Raw genomic sequence first — 23,984 nt, forward strand, 5'->3', positions numbered from 1 at the left:
ATGTTAAGTTTATGATATGGATTCACCTTCAGGTTTTTAAAACAAAACAAAACTTAACTAAACACTTAAAACAAAAACAAAACCTAAACTCACGGTCCACCACTTCATCCCCCCAAACTTATTTACAACAAAGTGTAAAATAAGTTTGTAGAGTCGGTCGGGACGTGAGTAAACTACCAAAAAGAAAACATACCTTGAAAAAAAATTCACGGAGAGGTTGGACGGGGCGAAAAATCGAAAAATTTCAAAAAATCACGCTGGAAATTATGCTCATGTCCGGCAGTCGCCACACGAAGTCAGATGGTTCCAGCGAGCAGGTCACGGAAAGGTCAGAACCTGCTAAAATTTTCAAAGCACAAAAATTAAACCAAAAAGTAACTTTAAAATCTGGAAATAAATGGTTGGGTTGCCTCCCAACAAGCGCTTATTTTTCGTCTTTAACTTGACGCTCATTGAAGCTCGTGAGTTATCCCCCATCGTGGGAATTCCTTTGGGATGCCTTTGTACCTACAAATTCGCAATGTGAGCATAGAATGAAGAAAATTGTAGTAGGATACTGTTAGGATTGGTATACTAAAAAGCATATATCGAGCATGTTGCACGGATAGAATTGCTTGGATACAATAAATTCTACAATCCACTTTTAACCCAAGGCGAGAAGTAGTAATTTTATCGCATTGATGTTTGCTTGTGCATTTATAAGATGTTTCTCAAACATTTATATGTATAAGAAGCAAACAAGTCTAATTTTTCTACATAGTAGACTGGTCGTGAACGATGTTCACAGAAGGTGACGCAATCGGTCCTTTGTAGAAGAGAAATAGAATTTCACAACCTAGATAGGCTTTGGCTACCTATCGTGAAAGGTTGCAGCGTCAGTCCGCATGTTTCCTTACCTTAGGAAATAAACGACACTGGTGTTGTAACAGCCCGCCCTCCTAGGGTACAATAAATGCGGCGAACTGCTACCCAACTGACTCCAAAGATGTAAATATAGACCAGGGTTACATTTAGAGAGAAATATCAGAGTAATTAATAGTAAAGACTTGACCTAGAAATTTTAAAGAAAGAATGTGTCATAAATGGTTCAAAGGTCTTAAATGTACGACATGGTATCCCAGACAAAATCACGAGATAATTACTAAGGCCTCAAAATGAAGAAAATAGTGCCATTCAATCGAACCAATATCAGAGTATCAAAAACTTAGCGGAAAACGACCAAGAGAAAAGCATAGCTATGTATGGTGACACAACTACACTTAGAGTTCAACATATCCATATTCATTAAGTAAGCTGCTCAACACCCGCCACCGCTCGTCATCATTCAACCTGCACATAAGGAAAAACACATGCAGGGTTGTGTATTTTAAAATACTCAGTGAGCTCATTGCCAAAACATTTTATTTAATAAGTTATGCCACCCTTACCAAGTGAACTCGAGTTTTAAGCAGTTAAGAGAAATATCACGAGTATCACAAAATATTTTCATAGACTGGCCAGTCAAAATATCTCCCCACTTTCTCATCAAATTCCACAATCACATATCACAATCTTTCCATGGTGCGACGAAAGCGTGGCCACGCTTTTCGCCCACAAGACCGGCCGACTAGCTAGGACGGCTCACGATCCCCTCGTGTACACAGCCTGGTAGGGTTTGCGGCCTATACTCAGACCCGAATTCGTATATCATATCCATAGCCCTATAGCCCAATGGAGCGAACTCACAAACTAGGCATCAGGCACACAATCTCACAATAAAACAAACATAGGCATGGCATAACAGTTAAACCACCCTTATAGCTCTGATAATTATCTTTGACAAAATAAAAGAGAGTTTTTTAGAGTAAAGCCCACCTTGACTGCTTAGATTTCAAGTAGTTTCGCTTTTTCCGTTATCTGGCTTCGCAACCGAGGTTTCACCTTTAAATTCACATAGGCACGTATTCACAAATTAGGTTCAATTATAAATTCTTAACTTATGCATGTCTCGTTACTTCTCTCTTTCCCAACGATTCACCTAACTCTTCATAACCTATAGATTTCAAGTCACACTCACCATGAATTACTAATTTCAAGTCATGCTTATCATACATATATTTCTTAGCGTCTCAACCCTAGATCTATCATCATATGTCATGCAAAAGTATTTAGCCATCAAGCACATACTACACAACACACACTTCAACACACACACACCACACGCATAACACACACACACACACACGGCACACACACACCTCACCCTCTCGGCACACACACACACACATGTTCCCATATCCCTTCTTATCCCTTTTTCTCTCAATTAATATGCATGAAGGTTCAAGAACACCGATTAAATCGGTTGGAAGAAAAAGAAAAGGAGAGGTATAAGAAGAACAACATAACTCTTAAACGAAAATACCTTTTTAGAGAAAATCAATCGGTAGAAACAAAGTATAGGCTTGGTTCTTCAATATCCACGGATTAAACTTCGATTTCTTCTCAAAAGATGAAGGATTTATGGAGTAAAGTGGAAGAAAATTGAGAGAGCATATGGGGGAGGGATTTTCGAAAACTATGGGGGCTAGGGTTGGGGTTGGTTCTTATTTATATAGTCCAATGAGATCTTTAGGTAATAAGAATAGAATATTTGGTAAGATCTCATTCTCCATAAATTAAATAAAATGATATAATATTTGTGAAGTAGGGAAGAAGAATTAATAAAAATAGAAGATGGCAAATACCCAATATTTTCGAAAATAATGCTTTCCATAAAGCCAAGATTTTGTTTTGGTATTTTCCCATATAGAATAAGATATTATGGAGCAAAATAAAAATAAGGAAAATCCTCCATGGAATAAGGTATGGGGCGATTTCTATGCCCTTTTAAATAAGGCATGGATTTTTGAATATTAATTAGAATAAAGTAAGGTAAGATATCTTGAAGTATGGAAAGATTTGGTAGGATAAATATATTCTAGGTATGGAAGGAAATCAAGTAAGGGATCAAATAAAATCAATTAAATTCATTCCTTCCCAACTATAGTGATTTTCGAAAATCACTATGAAATAAGGGGGCTCGATTTTTGTGTTTCTAAACAAGGAAATAATTGGCTCTTAGAACTTAATTTAAATAAATACCCCAAGGATTAAATTAAATCCGGAAAAATAGAAATCCTCCACAAAAGGGGCTAGGGTTCGAAATTGACAAGAATTAGGGTGACAAGTATTTATGGAAATTTTCTCTAACATTCTCACTCACCCTTAAACAATTAAATTGCCACATAAACAATAAATAAAACACATGCCACATCATCAAATCAACAAGTTTGACTTTTCAAACTTTCAACATAGACTCATCTCACGAAATTAAAGCATTCTCAATTCCACGTCAACAACAAATAAATTCTAGGGCTCTAAGATTAGGGTTTTAAATTCCGGGGCGTTAAATCCTACCACACTTAAAGAAAAATTTCGTCCCGAAATTTGGTACCTTTCACGGAAAGAGTTCCGGGTATAGCTCTATCATCTTATCCTCCTGTTCCCACGTGGCTTCCTCGGGTCCGTGGTTTCTCCATTGAATCTTCACGAAGGCTGTGGTTTTATTTCTCAAGGTTTGAACCTTTCGATCTAAGACTATCTGGGGTTGCTCCTCGTAGCTCAGATCCGGGCTTACAGCAATATCCTCATTACGAATCACATGCTTCGGATCGAACACGTATTTCCGCAGCTGCGATACATGAAACACGTTGTGTACACTCCCAAGGCTGGGCGGCAGCGCTAAACGATAAGCTACGGGTCCTACTCCTTCTAGAATCTCGTACGGCCCGATAAAACGCGGTTTCAGTTTGCCCTTGACTCCGAAACGCGTTATCCCTTTCGACGGGGATACTTTGAGAAAAACTTTATCGCCAGCGTGGAACTGCAAATCCGTCCGTCGGACGTCGGCGTACGACTTCTGTCTGTCCTGAGCTTCCTTCATTCGCGTGCGGATTTGTCGAACGATTCCGACCATCTCTTCGACTGCATCGAGTCCAAGCGCTCTTCGTTTGCCAACCTCGTCCCAATAAAGTGGTGATCTACACTTTCTCCCGTAGAGAGCTTCGTATGGCGCCATGCCGATCGTTGCTTGAAAACTGTTGTTGTAAGCGAACTCGATCAATAGGAGTGCGGTCTCCCAACTTCCACCTCGGTCGAGCACCACGGCTCTTAACATATCCTCGAGAGTTAGTATCGTCCTCTCGGATTGTCCATCGGATTGGGGGTGGAAAGCGGTGCTAAAGTTTAAACGCGTTCCAAGCTCGCGTTGTAAACTAATCCAAAACTTTGAGGTAAACTTCGGGTCACGATCAGACGTAATCGTCACTGGAACTCCATGTAGTCGCACGATCTCTCGAATGTAGATCCGAGCCAGCTTATCCGATCCGTGGGTTACGGGGATTGGTATGAAATGCGCGCTCTTGGTAAGTCGATCGATTATCACCCAGATCGCGGTATTCCCTTTAAGGGTTTTTGGCAACGCCGTCACGAAGTCCATAGCGATGTGCTCCCATTTCCACTCGGGTATCTCCAGCGGTTGTAACTTTCCGTACGGTCGTTGGTGTAAGGCTTTCACCTGTTGACAGGCTAAGCAGCGCTCCACGAAAGCTGCGACGTCTCGCTTCATGCCGCTCCACCAAAAGGACTTCTTCAGATCCTGATACATCTTCGTGCTCCCGGGATGAGCAGTGTATGGGGTTTCGTGCGCTTCGCTCAAGATTTCGTTCCTAAGACTCTCGTCGTTCGGCACACACAGTCTCCCTTCAAAGGTAAGAGCATTATCGGAAGCCTCACTAAAACTTCCGGACTCACCGGTTTTCACTTCGACTCGAATCTCTTCTAATCTTTCATCTAGCCGTTGAGCTGCAACGATCCTCGTTCGTAGATCAGGTTCCACTATCAACGCGGTAATCCGGCCTTCCACGGTTTCGGGGGTTCTAACTACCTCTATCCGCAACTTACTCAATTCTCGTACTAAGTTTTCCTCTTCTGTCAGAAAAACAGCGAGTTGCGAATGGTCTCTACGGCTTAAAGCGTCTGCTACCACGTTTGCCTTGCCAGGGTGGTAGTTGATACCACAATCGTAGTCCTTCACCAGCTCGAGCCACCTCCGTTGTCGCATGTTTAGGTCCTTCTGCTCGAAGAAGTACTTCAAACTCTTGTGGTCCGTAAAGATTTCACACCTAACCCGGTAGAGATGGTGCCTCCAAATCTTTAGGGCATGCACTACCGCGGCTAACTCTAAGTCGTGGGTGGGGTAGTTCAACTCGTGCGGTTTCAACTGTCGCGACGCGTAAGCGATCACCTTGTTGTTCTGCATCAACACGCATCCTAATCCGACTTTTGAAGCGTCGGTATAAACTACGTAGTCGACTCCAAGCTCTGGCATGGCTAACACTGGTGCGGTGGTCAGTTTTTCCTTCAACAGCTGGAAACTCGCTTCACACTCCGGCGTCCAACTCACCTTGATTCCTTTCTTGAGCTGCTGGGTCATGGGTCTCGCTATCTTAGAGAATCCTTCTATGAACCTTCGGTAGTATCCTGCCAAACCCAGGAAACTCCGAATCTCGTTCTGCGTCGATGGCGACTTCCATTGTTGCACCGCCTCAACTTTGGCGGGGTCCACTCGGATTCCTTCTGCTGACACGATGTGCCCTAAGAAGTTGACTTCCTTCAGCCAGAATTCACACTTGCTGAATTTGGCGTACAACTTCTCCTTCCTCAACGTCTCCAGCGCGATCCGTAGGTGCTCCGCGTGCTCCTCCTCGTTCTTCGAGTAGACTAGGATATCATCTATGAACACTAAGACGAACGTATCTAGGTACGGGTGGAAAACGCAGTTCATTAAGTCCATAAACACGGCTGGGGTGTTGGTTAGACCGAACGGCATCACGACGAACTCATAGTGACCATATCTGGTACGGAAAGCGGTTTTAGGGATATCCTCTTTTCGCACTTTCAGCTGGTGGTATCCGGACTTCAGATCCATCTTAGAGAACACTCCGGCTCCTCGGAGTTGATCGAACAGGTCATCTATCCTCGGCAACGGGTACTTATTCTTGAGGGTCAACTTGTTCAACTCTCTATAGTCGATACACATTCTCATTGACCCATCTTTCTTCTTAACGAAGAGCACCGGTGCGCCCCATGGCGAAACACTGGGCCTAACTAAACCTAGGTCCATTACTTGCAGCTGAATCTTTAACTCCTCTAACTCCTTAGGTGCCATGCGGTACGGCGCCTTTGATACGGGTGCGGCTCCAGGTTCGAGATCGATCGCAAACTCTAACTGCCTATCGGGCGGCGGTCCAGGTAATTCCTCGGGAAAGACATCGGGAAAATCTCGTACGACAGCAACGTCTTCAAGCCTCGCTTCCTCCTTCTCTTCTCCGTGGAGATAGACAAGATAGGTCGGGCGTCCTTTTCTCAACATTGCGGTGGCTTGTAACGCGGAGACTATAGCTATTCGTCGGTTCATTGAGATTCCGTGGTAAACGATGGGTTTCATACCCGGGATTTGTAGGGTTATCTGTCGCTTCTTACAACTAATTGTCGCAAAGTTCGCAGTTAACCAATCCATTCCTAGGATTACGTCAACGTCTTTCATCGCCATAACTTGCAGGTCGCGAGCCACTAACCTACGTTCTCCTAGTACGATTTCTATGTTCAAGCAAAAACGAGAGATCTCTATCATTCCTCCTACTGGTGAGGACACCATCATCTTATGTTCGGATTTCCTAGTAGGCAAGCTTAGGGTTTGAACACACAACTCGGATATGAAGGAATGAGATGCGCCTGTGTCAAACAACACAACAACGGGGGTATCAAGGATTTCGCCTATACCTGCTAGATTTCCGTTTTTGGGCTTTCCTTGCTCGCCTTTAGGCTGCTTCTGCTCTATTGCGTACGCTCTAGCCGGGGCAGGAAGTCTTGGGCGGTCGGGCTGCTGCAGCCGCAGGGGCTGGTTCCGGCTCACTCCCGAGCCTGTAGGTGGCGTTCTCTGCTGCTGACGGAAACCCTGGTGGTTCTGTCTCGATCCGTTTCCCTTGCTCGGACATTCCCTCGAGAAATGACCGCTTCCTCCACAGTTGAAACACCGCGTCGGGTTCGGTCCTCTACACTCCCCGAAATGGTACCTTGTGCAAACGCTGCACTGGGGTGGTCTGGCACGGGGGTCACTCCTTGGGTTGAACGAAGACTGTCCTCCTTCGTACGGTGGCCTGTTCTGAGTGGGGCGGTATCGCTTGTTGTCGTAGGGAACCCTACTCCCCTCCCATCTCCTCTTATCATGGTTGGGTCGCGGCGGGGGTAAGGTCATTGCGGTGTTCCCCGCGCTCCTCTCTCTCGGCATTGCTGCCTCTACATCTAGTGCAAGGGCTAGCGCCTCGGCGTACGTAAGGGTTCCACAAACTGCCAAAGCCATCCTAATCTCGTGCCTAAGACCTTCACGAAACTTATCGGCCAGTTTCTCGTCAGTATTGGTCTGTTCCGGCACGTAGCGGGTCATATCACAAAGTGCACGGTCGTACTCGGTTACTGACAGACGTCCTTGGGTGAGATTGTGAAACTCAGCGGCTTTCGCCTTTCGGTAACTCTTGGGTACGTACTTGTCGTAGATCTCAGTCTTGAATTCTTCCCAAGTCATCCCGTCTATACGATCCTGGGACATGGTCTTCAACTTGTTTTCCCACCAAAAATCGGCAGATCCGGTCAGCTGATGCGTCACGCAGATCATCTTCTCCGCATCGTTACACACTAAGGTCCTAAAGATGCGTTCCAAGGCACGTATCCAAGTTTCAGCTCGTGCAGGATCACCCATCCCATCGAATGTAGGAGGCTTCTGGTCAAGGAACAGCTTCACAACTTCCCTGTCCACTTGCGGGGGTGGTGGTGGTGGTGACGGCGGTCTTGGTTGCGTCACACTTTCCTCTACCGAAACCTGGGAGGCATGTCCCTCATTCCTCACGTTACGTCTTGGCGGCATCCTGATTTTCACACTCGAATTGTTAGCGCACTATTTTTTTCAAGGTAGCGATAGGGTACTTTGAGACAAAGATATGTATATACAAAGATTTTCATTTGGACTCATTTTCAAGTAGGGTCTAAAGAAAGACCATATAATAACATTTGTGAGGTACACAAGTGCGCAAGAGAGAACATAATAAGGTTGCACCATGAGGTGGTAAGCACTTGAAAATTGATAGAACAAGCAATTATGCTCACTCAATAAGGATGAGAAAGAGTGAAGACGTCTTTTGGCAAACAATAGAACAAAAGGTACGATTTCCCCATAAATTTCATAAAGATCTCAAAAGGTCTTGGTACAATGAATAAGAAAAGAAGTGCAAAGAAATTGTGAAAACAACAACGGAATTAAAGGTTCTAGAATTCAAAAAAAACATGGGGAAAGGGAAAACAAAATCGCTACTTGAGTACTAGCCACTTCTGTTCTCGTCCTCCTCGGGTTCTTCCGACTCTCCAACACTCTCGGCGCTCGAACACTCTCCTCTCTCGAACTGTCCCATCCCCTCGTCTTCCTTCTCGTCGCTAAGGGGCGAAGGAATCGAGGTAAGCATCTCTCCGGACTCTCTTATGATTGCTCGAGGGGCTGATACGCGCATCCTAAGGGTCCTTCTACGGGGTACGCGAGCAACGTGCGGTTCCTCATCATCGCGATACTTCACTCGGCGTGCTGCTCCTGGCGAGTACTTTTGCGTTGGCGGATGGAGCGGAGGTCCGTCAACTGCGGTCGACATGGCCGGAAGCAAAACTCCCATAAGGCCGACGAAGTCTCCTCGAGGCGTATACTTGGGCGGACTAAACCAGACGTAGGATACTGACGCCTGAGCGGTCCACTCGCTCCAAGGGGAAGGTAGTATGTGGATAAGTCGCATGATTCCCTCGTGATGGGTAGTCCCGTACGCGTAGGCGTCCAGCCAATGACCATAAAAGTCGGTGACGAAGTTCAGAAGGAACTGCTCTCCGTCCCATTCCATCTCTCTAAAGCGCTCCACCGGAAAGTCTCTGTTCTTAGCGTAACGGTTGCGCATAAGGGCGTGATAGGGTTGGACCATCTACAAAAGGGAAAAAGGAACAAGTCAGCACCATCACCAAAGTGGAAAAGAATAGATAGTGCGTGATCTCAAATGGTGCTGCGAAAGTGGATAAGAGTCAAAAGATGGTAGTTCAAAACGTCGCGTCCAAGGTTCTCGTCCCTAGATAACTAATCGTGCGTTTTCTGTTCACGTTTCGTCGAGTCTTCTTGTACACAAACGGCCTTAAGCTAGTTCTTTCGCGTTCCTAGAGTTGGTTCAAGCGCTGTGATCGTTTCGCTAAAGCATACTAGGTTCGAAAGTCCAAGTCTAGGCATCACAACAAGCCAACATAGTCCCAAACAATCACATTCGCATTTCAAGTTCTCATACAACATTCATCAAACATTCAAGAAGCATCGCTTCGCATTCATAAAATTCTTAACACATAAGGCATGCTTTTCACAAGTTCTCATATTCAACATATCCTCATTAGGAAAACGTTACTTCTTATTCACAGCGTTTCCAAAAGCATCAAGTTTCAAACATAAATCACAAAATATTTAGTACCTCTTTCTTCACGGTTTAATGATACGAGTTGCGGTGTTGAGCTTTTCCACATTTTAATTTATTAACGACACGACTACAAAGACAACCTAAAGTTCAAAAAGACTCTTGGGTCCAGAGCGGAAAGAACTGAGGCTCTGATACCAACTGTAACAGCCCGCCCTCCTAGGGTACAATAAATGCGGCGAACTGCTACCCAACCGACTCCAAAGATGTAAATATAGACCAGGGTTACATTTAGAGAGAAATATCAGAGTAATTAATAGTAAAGACTTGACCTAGAAATTTTAAAGAAAGAATGTGTCATAAATGGTTCAAAGGTCTTAAATGTACGACATGGTATCCCAGACAAAATCACGAGATAATTACTAAGGCCTCAAAATGAAGAAAATAGTGCCATTCAATCGAACCAATATCAAAGTATCAAAAACTTAGCGGAAAACGACCAAGAGAAAAGCATAGCTATGTATGGTGACACAACTACACTTAGAGTTCAACATATCCATATTCATTAAGTAAGCTGCTCAACACCCGCCACCGCTCGTCATCATTCAACCTGCACATAAGGAAAAACACATGCAGGGCTGAGTATTTTGAAATACTCAGTGAGCTCATTGCCAAAACATTTTATTTAATAAGTTATGCCACCCTTACCAAGTGAACTCGAGTTTTAAGCAGTTAAGAGAAATATCACGAGTATCACAAAATATTTTCATAGACTGGCCAGTCAAAATATCTCCCCACTTTCTCATCAAATTCCACAATCACATATCACAATCTTTCCATGGTGCGACGAAAGCGTGGCCACGCTTTTCGCCCACGAGACCGGCCGAGTAGCTAGGACGGCTCACGATCCCCTCGTGTACACAGCCTGGTAGGGTTTGCGGCCCATACTCAGACCCGAATTCGTATATCATATCCATAGCCCTATAGCCCAATGGAGCGAACTCACAAACTAGGCATCAGGCACACAATCTCACAATAAAACAAACATAGGCATGGCATAACAGTTAAACCACCCTTATAGCTCCGATAATTATCTTTGACAAAATAAAAGAGAGTTTTTGAGAGTAAAGCCCACCTTGACTGCTTAGATTTCAAGTAGTTTCGCTTTTTCCGTTATCTGGCTTCGCAACCGAGGTTTCACCTTTAAATTCACATAGGCACGTATTCACAAATTAGGTTCAATTATAAATTCTTAACTTATGCATGTCTCGTTACTTCTCTCTTTCCCAACGATTCACCTAACTCTTCATAACCTATAGATTTCAAGTCACACTCACCATGAATTACTAATTTCAAGTCATGCTTATCATACATATATTTCTTAGCGTCTCAACCCTAGATCTATCATCATATGTCATGCAAAAGTATTTAGCCATCAAGCACATACTACACAACACACACTTCAACACACACACACCACACGCATAACACACACACACACACGGCACACACACACCTCACCCTCTCGGCACACACACACACACATGTTCCCATATCCCTTCTTATCCCTTTTTCTCTCAATTAATATGCATGAAGGTTCAAGAACACCGATTAAATCGGTTGGAAGAAAAAGAAAAGGAGAGGTATAAGAAGAACAACATAACTCTTAAACGAAAATACCTTTTTAGAGAAAATCAATCGGTAGAAACAAAGTATAGGCTTGGTTCTTCAATATCCACGGATTAAACTTCGATTTCTTCTCAAAAGATGAAGGATTTATGGAGTAAAGTGGAAGAAAATTGAGAGAGCATATGGGGGAGGGATTTTCGAAAACTATGGGGGCTAGGGTTGGGGTTGGTTCTTATTTATAGAGTCCAATGAGATCTTTAGGTAATAAGAATAGAATATTTGGTAAGATCTCATTCTCCATAAATTAAATAAAATGATATAATATTTGTGAAGTAGGGAAGAAGAATTAACAAAAATAGAAGATGGCAAATCCCCAATATTTTCGAAAATAATGCTTTCCATAAAGCCAAGATTTTGTTTTGGTATTTTCCCATATAGAATAAGATATTATGGAGCAAAATAAAAATAAGGAAAATCCTCCATGGAATAAGGTATGGGGCGATTTCTATGCCCTTTTAAATAAGGCATGGATTTTTGAATATTAATTAGAATAAAGTAAGGTAAGATATCTTGAAGTATGGAAAGATTTGGTAGGATAAATATATTCTAGGTATGGAAGGAAATCAAGTAAGGGATCAAATAAAATCAATTAAATTCATTCCTTCCCAACTATAGTGATTTTCGAAAATCACTATGAAATAAGGGGGCTCGATTTTTGTGTTTCTAAACAAGGAAATAATTGGCTCTTAGAACTTAATTTAAATAAATACCCCAAAGGATTAAATTAAATCCGGAAAAATAGAAATCCTCCACAAAAGGGGCTAGGGTTCGAAATTCACAAGAATTAGGGTGACAAGTATTTATGGAAATTTTCTCTAACATTCCCACTTACCCTTAAACAATTAAATTGCCACATAAACAATAAATAAAACACATGCCACATCATCAAATCAACAAGTTTGACTTTTCAAACTTTCAACATAGACTCATCTCACGAAATTAAAGCATTCTCGATTCCACGTCAACAACAAATAAATTCTAGGGCTCTAAGATTAGGGTTTTAAATTTCGGGGCGTTACAGGTGTGGTATAGCACTGAAGGATCTAACTGTTGAGATAAGTCTTTCTTGCTATTTACTGAAAGACGAGGTCTCGGTGATTGTTATTTCTTATCATTGTTGATATAACATTGAGCATACGATATTGATTAAGCACTACTTTGATTTATCAAATGGTGCGGATTTTTCGCAATCCAAGAATCTTGATATCTTGGGTAGTGGTGATCAATGTCTAGAGGTGCTAGTATTGTTATTGCAATGAATCGTGTGCTGGGTGAGTCCAGTTTGATAATATCTTCAAGAGGTGTTCGAAAAAGGTTTTATTATTCAGAAACCCGGCCGGTTGGAATTTATTCCAGAATAATAAATAAAGATTTTGAACTAGACAACTCTTGGAAAAAGATATTAATTAATTAAAGTCAAATAGCAGACTTAACACGGGAAATAATAAATTAAAGAGGTAAAGCCCGGATTACTCGTAATTTGGGATTGGATGGGCAGTCAATATTATTATACTATAGTGGATGATAATAATATTCTGTTTGGACTTGTATTAAATTGGGGCTCAATTTAATTAGTAAAAGTCCAACAGGTTTGGCCCAAATCCAACCTCCATGTATCCCTAATCTGGCCCATCATAACTCTATATAAAGGAGACTAAATAGAAGACTAATTTAATGAATTTTTATATAGTTAATTTCGTGCTCCCTCTCTCCAGAGCAGACGGAATTTTCTCTTCCCTTCTATTGGGAATTCTGTCTTCTGTTTTGTCAAGCCCTTTTCGATTCTGACAAGTTTTGCCCACCCAAAGGTCAGATTCTGAGTTCGGGATACAGATTAGAAGATTCGTGGTCGATTACGAAGATCTTCATGTGGAGAAGGAGCAAGCAATCGTCGATTCTTTGGAGAATCAGATCGGTAACCCTAATCCGTAGGAAATTCATGAATTAGGGTTCTTATTCCTTGTTTGTGAATTATATGTGTTCTAGCATGCAATTGATTGTTTAACATGTGATTAATTGATCCCGTAATCGGTCAAATAGATCTGTAGATCTGATTTATTTGTTTATGCATGACTTCCGCTGTGCAAGGAGCACCAATCCCCAACAATTGGTATCAGAGCCAATTTTTGGCTCTGATTATGTGGATTAATTTCATGTTATATGAATTGCTTGAATGCATAATTGTTGTTTATATGTTTTGTGCGTGTAAACTATGCTCAATTTTGCGCGATGAAACCCTCGCAGAAGAAATAAATTATTCGCAATTTGTTTTCTTTTTGTCGATGGTTTAATCATTACATGATGGTATATTCATTCCTTAAAGTAATGATTTCATGTTATGTGTCGTATGCGTCGCATATTTTGTTGCCGAGAATCAAATAAGTAATTATTTGTTTGAATCAATTTGTGTGATGGGATTTTATACACATTCCGTGTTTTAATGACATGGCTTGATATTATTTTCTAATTGATTAACCTCTTTTGGAAATTTGGTTGTATAATCCCTGTCGTGAATCTGGATTCTAAATTGAATTGGGGTGAACATGGATTTATTAATATCTATGTAATCAATTCGTGGAGAAATTGGCAACATGGGAGCCCGCAAATCGCTGGAGTGCGATAACTGCAGCAGCGGCATCTGCGCAATAGCACCGGCAGCAGCGGAGAATCTGCTCGATGGTTGCAACGTGGAGATTCAAATGTCCACGGTGGATGATTAGCCCTACCAGGTTGGGCAGTTCTCGGGCCGCGAAGCAGTGGGAGCCACGCATCAGTGGGGAAACGATGCAGCGACGACGCAGCAGCGTTGACGTCGAGCAGCAGCGGCGTCCCTCCGTCAGCAGCTCCTTCAGCAACGTCGGGCTGGGCAGTTTGCCAAGCAGCCCAGGTGACGTTTCCGGGCTTGTGTGGCAGTGCAACATTCCAAATTAGTTAGGGTTTTCCTAAATCCTAGGAACTAATTTGGAGAAAATTTCTAAATTAGTTAGGGTTTCCTAACCCTAGGAATTAATTTAAGATATATTTCAAGATATAATTTCGAATAACTTTTGAATATATCAATTTCATTGAATTATCTAAAATATATTTTTGGATTAATGTGATTTTCATCCTTATTTTTATGGATTTAGATAGATTAAATTCTATCTAGATAAATCCTAAATAAATTCGGATGATAATAATTAATTTTATTGTGTCTTATGGATTTATATAGATTTAATTCTATGTGAATAAATCCTAGATAGACTAGATAAATTAATTAATTATATTTGGATTTTATCCTTATTTTATGGATTTAGATATATTTAGATATATCTAGATAAATCCTAGATAAATTTGGATAAAATAATTAATTTTATTGTCTTATTGATTTATATAGATTTAATTCATGTGAATAAATCCTAGATAGACTAAGATAAATTTTAATTATGTTCATCCATATCCTGTAGATATAGATAGATTTAATTCTATCTAGATTATATCTTAGTTGATTTGGATAATTAAAATCCATGTTTATCTTTATCTTGTGGATATTTATAGAATTAATTCTATCTAGAAAATATCCCAGTAGATTTAGATAATTAAATTTGTTTCTATCTTATAGATATAGATAGATTTATATCTATCTAGAATATATCTTGGTATATTTAGATAATTATTTAATCCAGTAATGTATTATCATTTGGATTTAAGATAGATTTAGTTCTATCTAGTTAAATCCTAGTTGAATTAATTAATATTAATTCTAGTTTATCCTAATTTTATGGATATAAATAGATTTATTCTATTTAGAAAATATCCTAGATAAATTTGGATAAAGATAATACAAGATAATCCTTATCTAATGGATTTTTGATAAAATTAATTTTATCTAGAATAAATCCTAATAGACATGATATATTCTAGTTTCTTATTCTAAATAATCTAAGATTTTTGTTAATCTTAGAATGATTGGATTTTATCTTCATCTTATGGATTTGGAGAGATTTGGTTCTATCCTGAAATATCCTGGTATGATGATTTAGATAATGATAATCCAAGATCAGCTTATCTTGAATTTTAGGATTTGATTTTATTCATATAAAATCTAGAATATCCTAATTGGGTTTAGATAGATTAAATTCTATCTAGGTAAAACTTAAATAAATTTGGATAACCATTATTCAAGATAAACTTATCAAATCTGAAATTTCTATTTTGGATAAGATAAGGAATTAATTATTTAATTAAATCTCCCTAGATTTATTAAATAATTTCAATAATTATCCAGTGTGATTAATTACCATGAAGTAAATGGATTTGTCTATTTATTTGGTGATTATCTATTATAAGTGGATTAATCTGCCTTATCTGCTTATGTGATAATTATGCAAAAGCCATGTTCAAAATAACTAAGCGATAATTACAACAGTGCGTTGTATATGGTCTCCATAAATTGGTCTATATATGAAGCAATTTCTAATATTATCGCGACCCACCTTAGTGGGAGCAATAATCCTACGAAATAGCAAGGTCATAAGATTAGACTTCTTAATAGTAAATTGTTTAAACTAGAAGCATGTTTCTAATATTATCGCGACCCACCCTAGTGGGAGCCATAATCCTACGAAATTGCAAGTTCATTTGTTTAAACTTATTTATAAGATAGCTATGGAATTTTGTTAGTGGCGTACGACCTTCCCTAGAAGGAGTATCAAAACAGAAATGAAATTCCTAGATGCAAATATTTATGGTAAAAGCTTAGGCAATATTTGGCGGCCATGCCACCTTAGTGGTCTCTGGACTATTCGTCGGTATTGTGACCAGGAAATTGTTGGAATCCGAATTTGTATGACCTCCCTAGAGGCGTACTTATTTTGGTTTTGGCAGTTGCGAAATACATAAATTGTTTTGTGGTTGTTTGCGATTATGTATCAAGCATAGTATGTGATAAATAGTTTTATTTCTTCTCAGCCAAATTCTTAATAATGTCTGCGAACCTTAAAGAAATCAAACTCGAAGGCCAAAATTATGTAGACTGAAAATGTAAATGGATAAGATTCTCATTGCTGAAAACTTAAAGTTTGTAATCACCAATTCATAACCTCTATTTCCTTGACAAAATTCTATAAAGAAAATTCAAGAATGCATTTTATGCATGTACTTGACAAGTTCTTTGAGATAGAAGGTCAAACTACTTTCTTTTGAGTAGTAAGACACGTCTTGGTTTATATTGATGAAAGAAGAATATCCAATAAGGACGATGTCCAGATTCTATTGGAATATCCACGAGAGATAGAATATTTTGAGGAATCTTCTGATTCAGTTACTCAAATAGTTTCTACACTCAATTCTCATCAAATGTAATAGGAAGTGATAGTATGAAGGTTGTTACTTAAAAGTAGGAAACCTTCTACATGATATTCACTTTATTAATAATAGAGGAAGATATCATCAAATTCGTTAAAGCTGCATCCTTCCTATGTCTTAGTTCAATCGAACAAAAGACTAGCAATGGAAAGAGGGAAGAGCTGAATTGACATCAATGCCTGCTGAAAGCAAGAAAGACAAGATAAATTAGGTGAAAAGGCAAAGTGAAGATGCATTGTAAGTCGGATTGACCTCTTCTAAAGAAGGACAATGACTTAGATAACAATGTAACTTCTAAAGGAGAGATCTCAATCCAGTTGGGCAGTTGTTGCAGTGGGAGCTATTTATTTATGCTCACTTAATTATTTTGTTTTGATGTTAGAGTTTTGTTTTATTGGTACAGTTTAGTTTAGAAAGAATTCAGTTTCAGTTTCTAAACTTGTTTATGATTAAGCGATGTTCGATGTCATTTTATAATGCGTGCATTATTAAGAAATGTGATTCGAATATCTGTCATAGTACCATAGAAAAACAAATTATACATCATAGTATCTAAACAATATAAATGCAACAAGATTGAGTTTTGAACAACAGTTCAACTTCTTATACAATGAATGATAAAGTATTTATGGCACTTAGACATAAGGCCAAGAAAGTACTTAGTAATTGCTCAAACTGATTTTGTCTAACTCAAGTGACTATCGAGATTTTAACAACTTGCTTGTCAAATAGCTCGAAAGTCAAGTAAGTCTGGTTGATGCACTATAAGTAAGGATCCTTTGGTGGTTCAAGGGATCCAGAATACTTATAGAGATGCAACATAGAAAGACTAGCAAGTCTCAATGGTCTACACTATGGGAGACGAGCAATGAGTTAAGATCAGAAGTTGGAGTTAAATCCTAGTTGACTACACCAAGCATTCTTCTAAAGAATGGGATAGTCATATAAGAAGATATCAAAATCTCTCTAAGACAGGTTCGATATGGGAACATTTTCACTCAATAACACCTTATAATTGATGGGATATACGTTGGAAACAACTAGTTATATCTTAAAGAAACTACCATTACATCAGTATCTTCTACATCACACGAGTTGTGGACTAGAGGTAAGTCTAGTCCAGCACATCTCAAGGTGTGGAGTTATTCCAACACATGTTTTGGAAAAGATGTCCAAGTAATTGGAGTTGTGTACTGAGGTATGTTTTAAGATTGTCCCAATTGATAGATAAGGAACGGCTTCTATAATCTTCACGGCAAGATAATTGTTTGTTTACATCAATACTAGATTCTTTGATGAAGATTATGAGAAGAACTACGAGCCTAACAAGCATGATAATTCTCAAGATAATGAGAATATCTATTTTCCATCTTAACCAAGAAGTCATACCATTAGATGCTTATGCACTTAGAAAATCAACATTTGTACCTAAGATTATAAGAGTCATGTCGTAGTGGGAGCGTTCCTTGCGAACATAACAAGTTCATGGGTCTAAGAGAATCTTTAGACTCATTTTTAGATCGACTTGAATCTAATCCCTGTAACTATAAGGATACATTGACTCATTCAGATAATCGTTCTTGATAAGATGATAGATTCTGAATAATAATCTAAGATAGACAAGAATGTTTGCAAGACTTGCGATACTACCCATAGACTATTTTAGCCAGTGGGAGCTAGTGGATCTGCAAGTGTAAACATGGATCTTGAAAGGCTAGAATAATGGCTAAGGGTTATACCCAGAAAGAATTATATTCTCGATTGCCATTATGCCTAAGACGATCTGTATCATATTGTCTATTGTAGCTTACATAAATTAGACACTTTAGCATTGAAAATTCCAAGAAAAGTTTTTACTTCTCTGGATGGAATTATCTTATCTCTAGTCAAGTGTTTTTCGACACTGATGAGATCAAGAAGAATGAGACAAGTTCTGTAATTGGAAGTCTCATATATGCTATGATGTGAATTAAGTTAGATATTCGCTTTGCCGTTGGCATGGAAGCTTGATATCATATTAACCATGGCCAAGGACATTGGATGGGTAAAGAATATACTATAGTACTTGAAGAAGGCTAAACGGTATGCTCTAGTTTACCAGACATCTATGTTATGTCCTTTAGGTTACATCGACTCGATTTTATTATTGATCGGTGATCGAGTTATCCTCTGACTATGTGTTCACGTTAGGAGTTGAAAACTGAGTCTTGAAGGAGTGTGATTACATCACAGGCTCTATCATGATAATTACAAGTGTGGTTTCATAGGAAACTACTAAGGTAGTTGTTCATCTCAGTAACTTTCTAATAGCTTTGACCGTGATTCCGAGTATGCCTATGAGTATTATATTTTATTATGGTTACTCTAGACATGTGTCTAACTCGAGGGAAACACGATCTGATAAAGCTAAGCAATCACATAGAGAGGAAGTATGAAATTAATTAAGGAGAAAGTGCGCAGCGTGACATTATGGTTACCAAGATATCATCAGAAAAACAACCTGGCAGAATTATTCACAAAATGCCTATATGGCAACATGTTTTACACATGAGGTGAAAAGTATGGTAGTTCGATATATCATGGTCCGAGACCTGCTTAGAGTATAAGTGGGAGAGTTTTGGCAGTGGGTATACTCGAAAGCATGATTTTTAGTATAAGTGGGAGATTGTTAGGATTGGTATACTAAAAAGCATATTTCGAGCATGTTGCACGGATAGAATTGCTTGGATACAATAAATTCTACAATCCACTTTTAACCCAAGGCGAGAAGTAGTAATTTTATCGCATTGATGTTTGCTTGTGCATTTATAAGATGTTTCTCAAACATTTAAATGTATAAGAAGCAAACAAGTCTAATTTTTCTACATAGTAGACTGGTCGTGAACGATGTTCACAGAAGGTGACGCAATTGGTCCTTTGTAGAAGAGAAATAGAATTTCACAACCTAGATAGGCTTTGGCTACCTATCGTGAAAGGTTGCAGTGTCAGTCCGCATGTTTCCTTACCTTAGGAAATAAACGACACTGGTGTGGTATAGCACTGAAGGATCTAACTGTTGAGATAAGTCTTTCTTGCTATTTACTGAAAGACGAGGTCTCGGTGATTGTTATTTCTTAATCATTGTTGATATAACATTGAGCATACGATATTGATTAAGCACTACTTTGATTTATCAAATGGTGCGGATTTTTCGCAATCCAAGAATCTTGATATCTTGGGTAGTGGTGATCAATGTCTAGAGGTGCTAGTATTGTTATTGCAATGAATCGTGTGCTGGGTGAGTCCAGTTTGATAATATCCTCAAGAGGTGTTCGAAAAAGGTTTTATTATTCAGAAACCCGGCCAGTTGGAATTTATTCCAGAATAATAAATAAAGATTTTGAACTAGACAACTCTTGGAAAAAGATATTAATTAATTAAAGTCAAATAGCAGACTTAACACGGGAAATAATAAATTAAAGAGGTAAAGCCCGGATTACTCGTAATTTGGGATTGGATGGGCAGTCAATATTATTATACTAAAGTGGATGATAATAATATTCTGTTTGGACTTGTATTAAATTGGGACTCAATTTAATTAGTAAAAGTCCAACAGGTTTGGCCCAAATCCAACCTCCATGGATCCCTAATCTGGCCCATCATAACTCTATATAAAGGAGACTAAATAGAAGACTAATTTAATGAATTTTTATATAGTTAATTTCGTGCTCCCTCTCTCCAGAGCAGACGGAATTTTCCCTTCCCTTCTATTGGGAATTCTGTCTTCTGTTTAGTCAAACCCTTTTCGATTCTGACAAGTTTTGCCCACCCAAAGGTCAGATTCTGAGTTCGGGATACAGATTAGAAGATTCGTGGTCGAGTACGAAGATCTTCATGTGGAGAAGGAGCAAGCAATCGTCGATTCTTTGGAGAATCAGATCGGTAACCCTAATCCATACGAAATTCATGAATTAGGGTTCTTATTCCTTGTTTGTGAATTATATGTGTTCTAGCATGCAATTGATTGTTTAACATGTGATTAATTGATCCCATAATCGGTCAAATAGATCTGTAGATCTGATTTATTTGTTTATGCATGACTTCCGCTGTGGAAGGGGCACCAATCCCCAACAGATACAACACATAATACCTGGAAATCCCCCAAACTTCAACCAAATCAAGGTGTAAGAATAATCACATGCAAGACCAAGTAATCAACCTTGTTTTAAAAAAAATCACCCCCATCATAATCTCTATCCCCCAATAATTTGCAAGAATTTTCAGCAATAGACCAAGATCATACAAAACAATATAATCTCAAAAGGACACACAAGTCATGCAAGATAAAATAGCCTCACAATGCTATGAACATGAACTATGCGTATCATAAGGGGGATTCAAATTTCATCCACAAAAAGAAGTTAATTCACACAAACCCAACAATAATCAATTCCAATAACTCCAACTCACAAATTCACCAACAAATTATCAAAAGTATATCATCCCCCATCAAACTCCATGGTAAACTACCAAAATATATACCAACAACAAAGTCATCCAATGACTCCCTTTTTAGGCTCAAATATGCGCATTTCTCACAAAACATGTCAAACCAAAATAGATAAAATATGCAAATAATGGACATGTAATGCAACTTTGACATTAAAAACGGACCAAATAATGGCCTTAAAACCATGCAAAATCCGAGCGTATCAGTACCCTCCGTAACAAGGCCGCTACACTGATGCCGGTAGACCGCTGAACCCTCCCCCTTGCATTACGGGGACAATGTCTATCGACCTAGTATGGATGGGATCACCGATCGATCGGACGAGTGGGTCCGAGTTCCCCAGCAGGAACCAATTTCCCGGCGGCCACACTCCGTACCAAGGCGGGTACCCTATGCAACAAGGCCGCTACACCGATGCCGGTTGACCGCTGAACCCCCCCTGCATCAAGGAAAGGATGAGAAAATGGCGGCAACAAGTTGATCAAGTCAACATTTTACCGGAGCCAGCCAGAGTAGATTTACTGCTCTCTTACTTGTTTTCTAACTTAGTTTCCATGTAATCGACGCTTTAATGTTTTTTATCTGAATTTCTGTTTTCATTTACAACTTGGTGTCCTGTTTTATGCTTTATGTTTTAGATTTGTTTTCGTTTTGCTTTTATGTTCGAGTCTTAGCTTAGATTTGTCTTGTTCTATTTTGTTCGGTTTAGATTTGTTGTTTTATGTTTGAGTCATCTTCGTATGTGTAGATCTAGGAGTTTATGTTTCGTTTTCTGCATGAAAATGTCTTAGCTCTTGTTTTTACGTAGCCGTAACTTAGATCTTAGGAGTAGATTTAAGTTTTATGTGTTTTCTGATGTTCCGTCTTCTTTAACTTTCCAGATGTGTTTCATGTTCTGTTTTCTATGTTGATTTGTTGAAGAAGATGAAGTTGTTAGAAAGTTTTTACTTTACAGTGCTTTTTGCAGGGGCTGACAGTCCCCGTTTATTCTGTTTGTCTATTTATAGTAATGTCAGTCTAGTTGATGAAGTGGTTTAGTTAAGTTGTTCAGTTCAGTTTACTTTCCAAAGTCCAGTAGTTAAAACTTAACCCACCCCGTAGAAAGCGTGGTAGCAGCCAAGCAGCCCAAGTCGTATCATGCAAACAAACCCTTACAAACGTCTCATCTCTGTGGAATCGATCCTTACTTCCCTATACTAGTTAATAGTATTAGTGGGTTAAGATTTTGAAAGCACGCACTTTTGAGGTCCTCGTTTCATCTCACTCGAGTCGGATATAAGCCTAGTTGATCAGCCTGAGCTTTTACCAGATCCACTCACTTGCGTTCCCGCAGGTAGCAGGCAGAAATAGGCTGGCTTGATCAGTTTGACTGTCCAACTTGAGTAGCTCGCAACGATATATAGCTATGAAAAGAAGATGAATGAGAGCACGCAAAAGTTCGACGTTTAAGGGAATATTATAATTTTTAATGAACTCGCTTAGTAATATTGATGTGGATCCATGTAATTGATGATCCATTTCCCAAGGAATTACCCATTTGTGATGCTTGATCTAGATATTTTTGTGAGATTGGTTTTCAATTTATCAACAAGAACAAGAGGATAATTATAAACCCAACAATAACTAATGAATCTAAGATGACCAAGGAAGGAAATAACATTGGATAGAGTGGAAATTGGAATACAAAGTCATTGTTGAAGCAGGTTAAGGCACTTACAATATAGCTAACACGTATTCATGACTAGATCTTCAAGGCAACCACAAACCTCAAAGCATACCTCTACTTGATCCATGCTTGAACTAGCAATTGATGGAAATCCCATACTTGAACTAGCAATTGATGGATGAAAGCAACCTATAATTAGGAATTTGATAGGAAACCCTCTTCAAGAGGAACAAATCTCTCAATCATCTAATTTCATCAAAAACTAAGGAATGAAAAGGGAAAAAGGGGTATTTATAGTTTAGGCCCAAATCTCAAGAAAAGGCCCACAAAATCCATCTCTGCGTCACTCTGCCCGGCCTGGTAGACTTGAACGCTCCTGGAATCTTCATGCCTTCGACAACGCACCCGGTCGGGTGGCAACATGGTTACCCTGCCGGGTGGAGCAACTTGACCTAGGCTCCTCCAGAGAAGTATACCCGGCTGGGTGGTTTGGTGCGACGAATCCCACCCGGTCGTGTGGACTGCTTCCTCATTCATTTTTCAGCATGTTCTTCATCGGGGGCACCTCGTTCTTCGTGGACTCCTCTAGCATGAACTTTTGCACAAAAGTAGCGAACCTCTCCCGTAGTCGCCTCGCCATGGACCTCATCACTGGCCCGTCACATGTGGTCGCATCAATTTTGGTTTGTCACTTAAAACTATTTTTTCTCTAGGAGAACTCGTGATAGGGGCACGGATCGGACTCCGTTCAGTCGGTGCCTACTACATGGAGGCGCCGAGCAACGGTGATCGGCAGACGCTGCCCCCTCCCCCGGTGTTGCCGAGCGCGGTCGGCGTGTGATCGGCAATAGAATGAATCTCAATAGCGATTCCCCGAACACTAGCTTGGCGGGTCACAGTTCCCTGGCGGTGGGTCCGAGTTCCTCGGCGGCTACAATCCATACCAAGGCGGGTACCCTCCGTAACATGGCCGCTACACCGATGCCGGTAGACCGCTGAACCCCTCCTTGCATTACGGGGACAATGTCTATCGACCTAGTATGGATGGGATCGCCGATCGATCGGATGAGTGGGTCCGAGTTCCCCGGCATGAACCAATTCCCCGGCGGCTACACTCCGTACCAAGGCGGGTACCCTCCGTAACCAGGCCGCTACACCGATGCCGATAGACCGCTGAACCCCCCCTTGCATTACGGGGACAATGTCTATCAATCTAGTATGGATGGGATCG

General features: G+C 39.9%; 1 protein-coding gene across 1 annotated transcript; it reads right to left on the reverse strand.

The window, feature by feature from the left end:
- Positions 1-244: 244 nt before the first annotated feature.
- On the reverse strand, positions 245-8,002 carry LOC148927576 (uncharacterized). Its single transcript, XM_089056656.1, has 4 exons — positions 6,862-8,002; positions 5,095-6,360; positions 4,831-5,007; positions 245-336 (listed from the first exon to the last, which is right to left on the reverse strand). The coding sequence occupies exons 1-4, from the start codon at positions 8,000-8,002 to the stop codon at positions 245-247; spliced, it is 2,676 nt and encodes an 891-aa protein (XP_088912782.1).
- Positions 8,003-23,984: the final 15,982 nt, after the last annotated feature.

The sequence above is a fragment of the Salvia hispanica genome, chromosome 4 (assembly GCF_029641045.1).
Source record: "Salvia hispanica isolate PSC_SH4W2 chromosome 4, Shi_PSC_v1, whole genome shotgun sequence".
In the NCBI taxonomy this organism is placed as follows: Eukaryota; Viridiplantae; Streptophyta; class Magnoliopsida; order Lamiales; family Lamiaceae; genus Salvia; species Salvia hispanica.

What these genes read in the sequence shown, in the direction of transcription:
- LOC148927576 (XM_089056656.1), bottom strand. Translation starts at nt 8,002, where the DNA reads ATGCCGCCAAGACGTAACGTGAGGAATGAGGGACATGCCTCCCAGGTT. An exon ending in CAAAAACGGAAATCTAGCAG is followed by an intron (nt 6,361 to 6,861) that starts GTATAGGCGAAA and finishes CTGTCGTACGAG; the next exon opens with ATTTTCCCGATGTCTTTCCC. An exon ending in TCGAGTCGAAGTGAAAACCG is followed by an intron (nt 337 to 4,830) that starts GTGAGTCCGGAA and finishes AAATTTTAGCAG; the next exon opens with GTTCTGACCTTTCCGTGACC.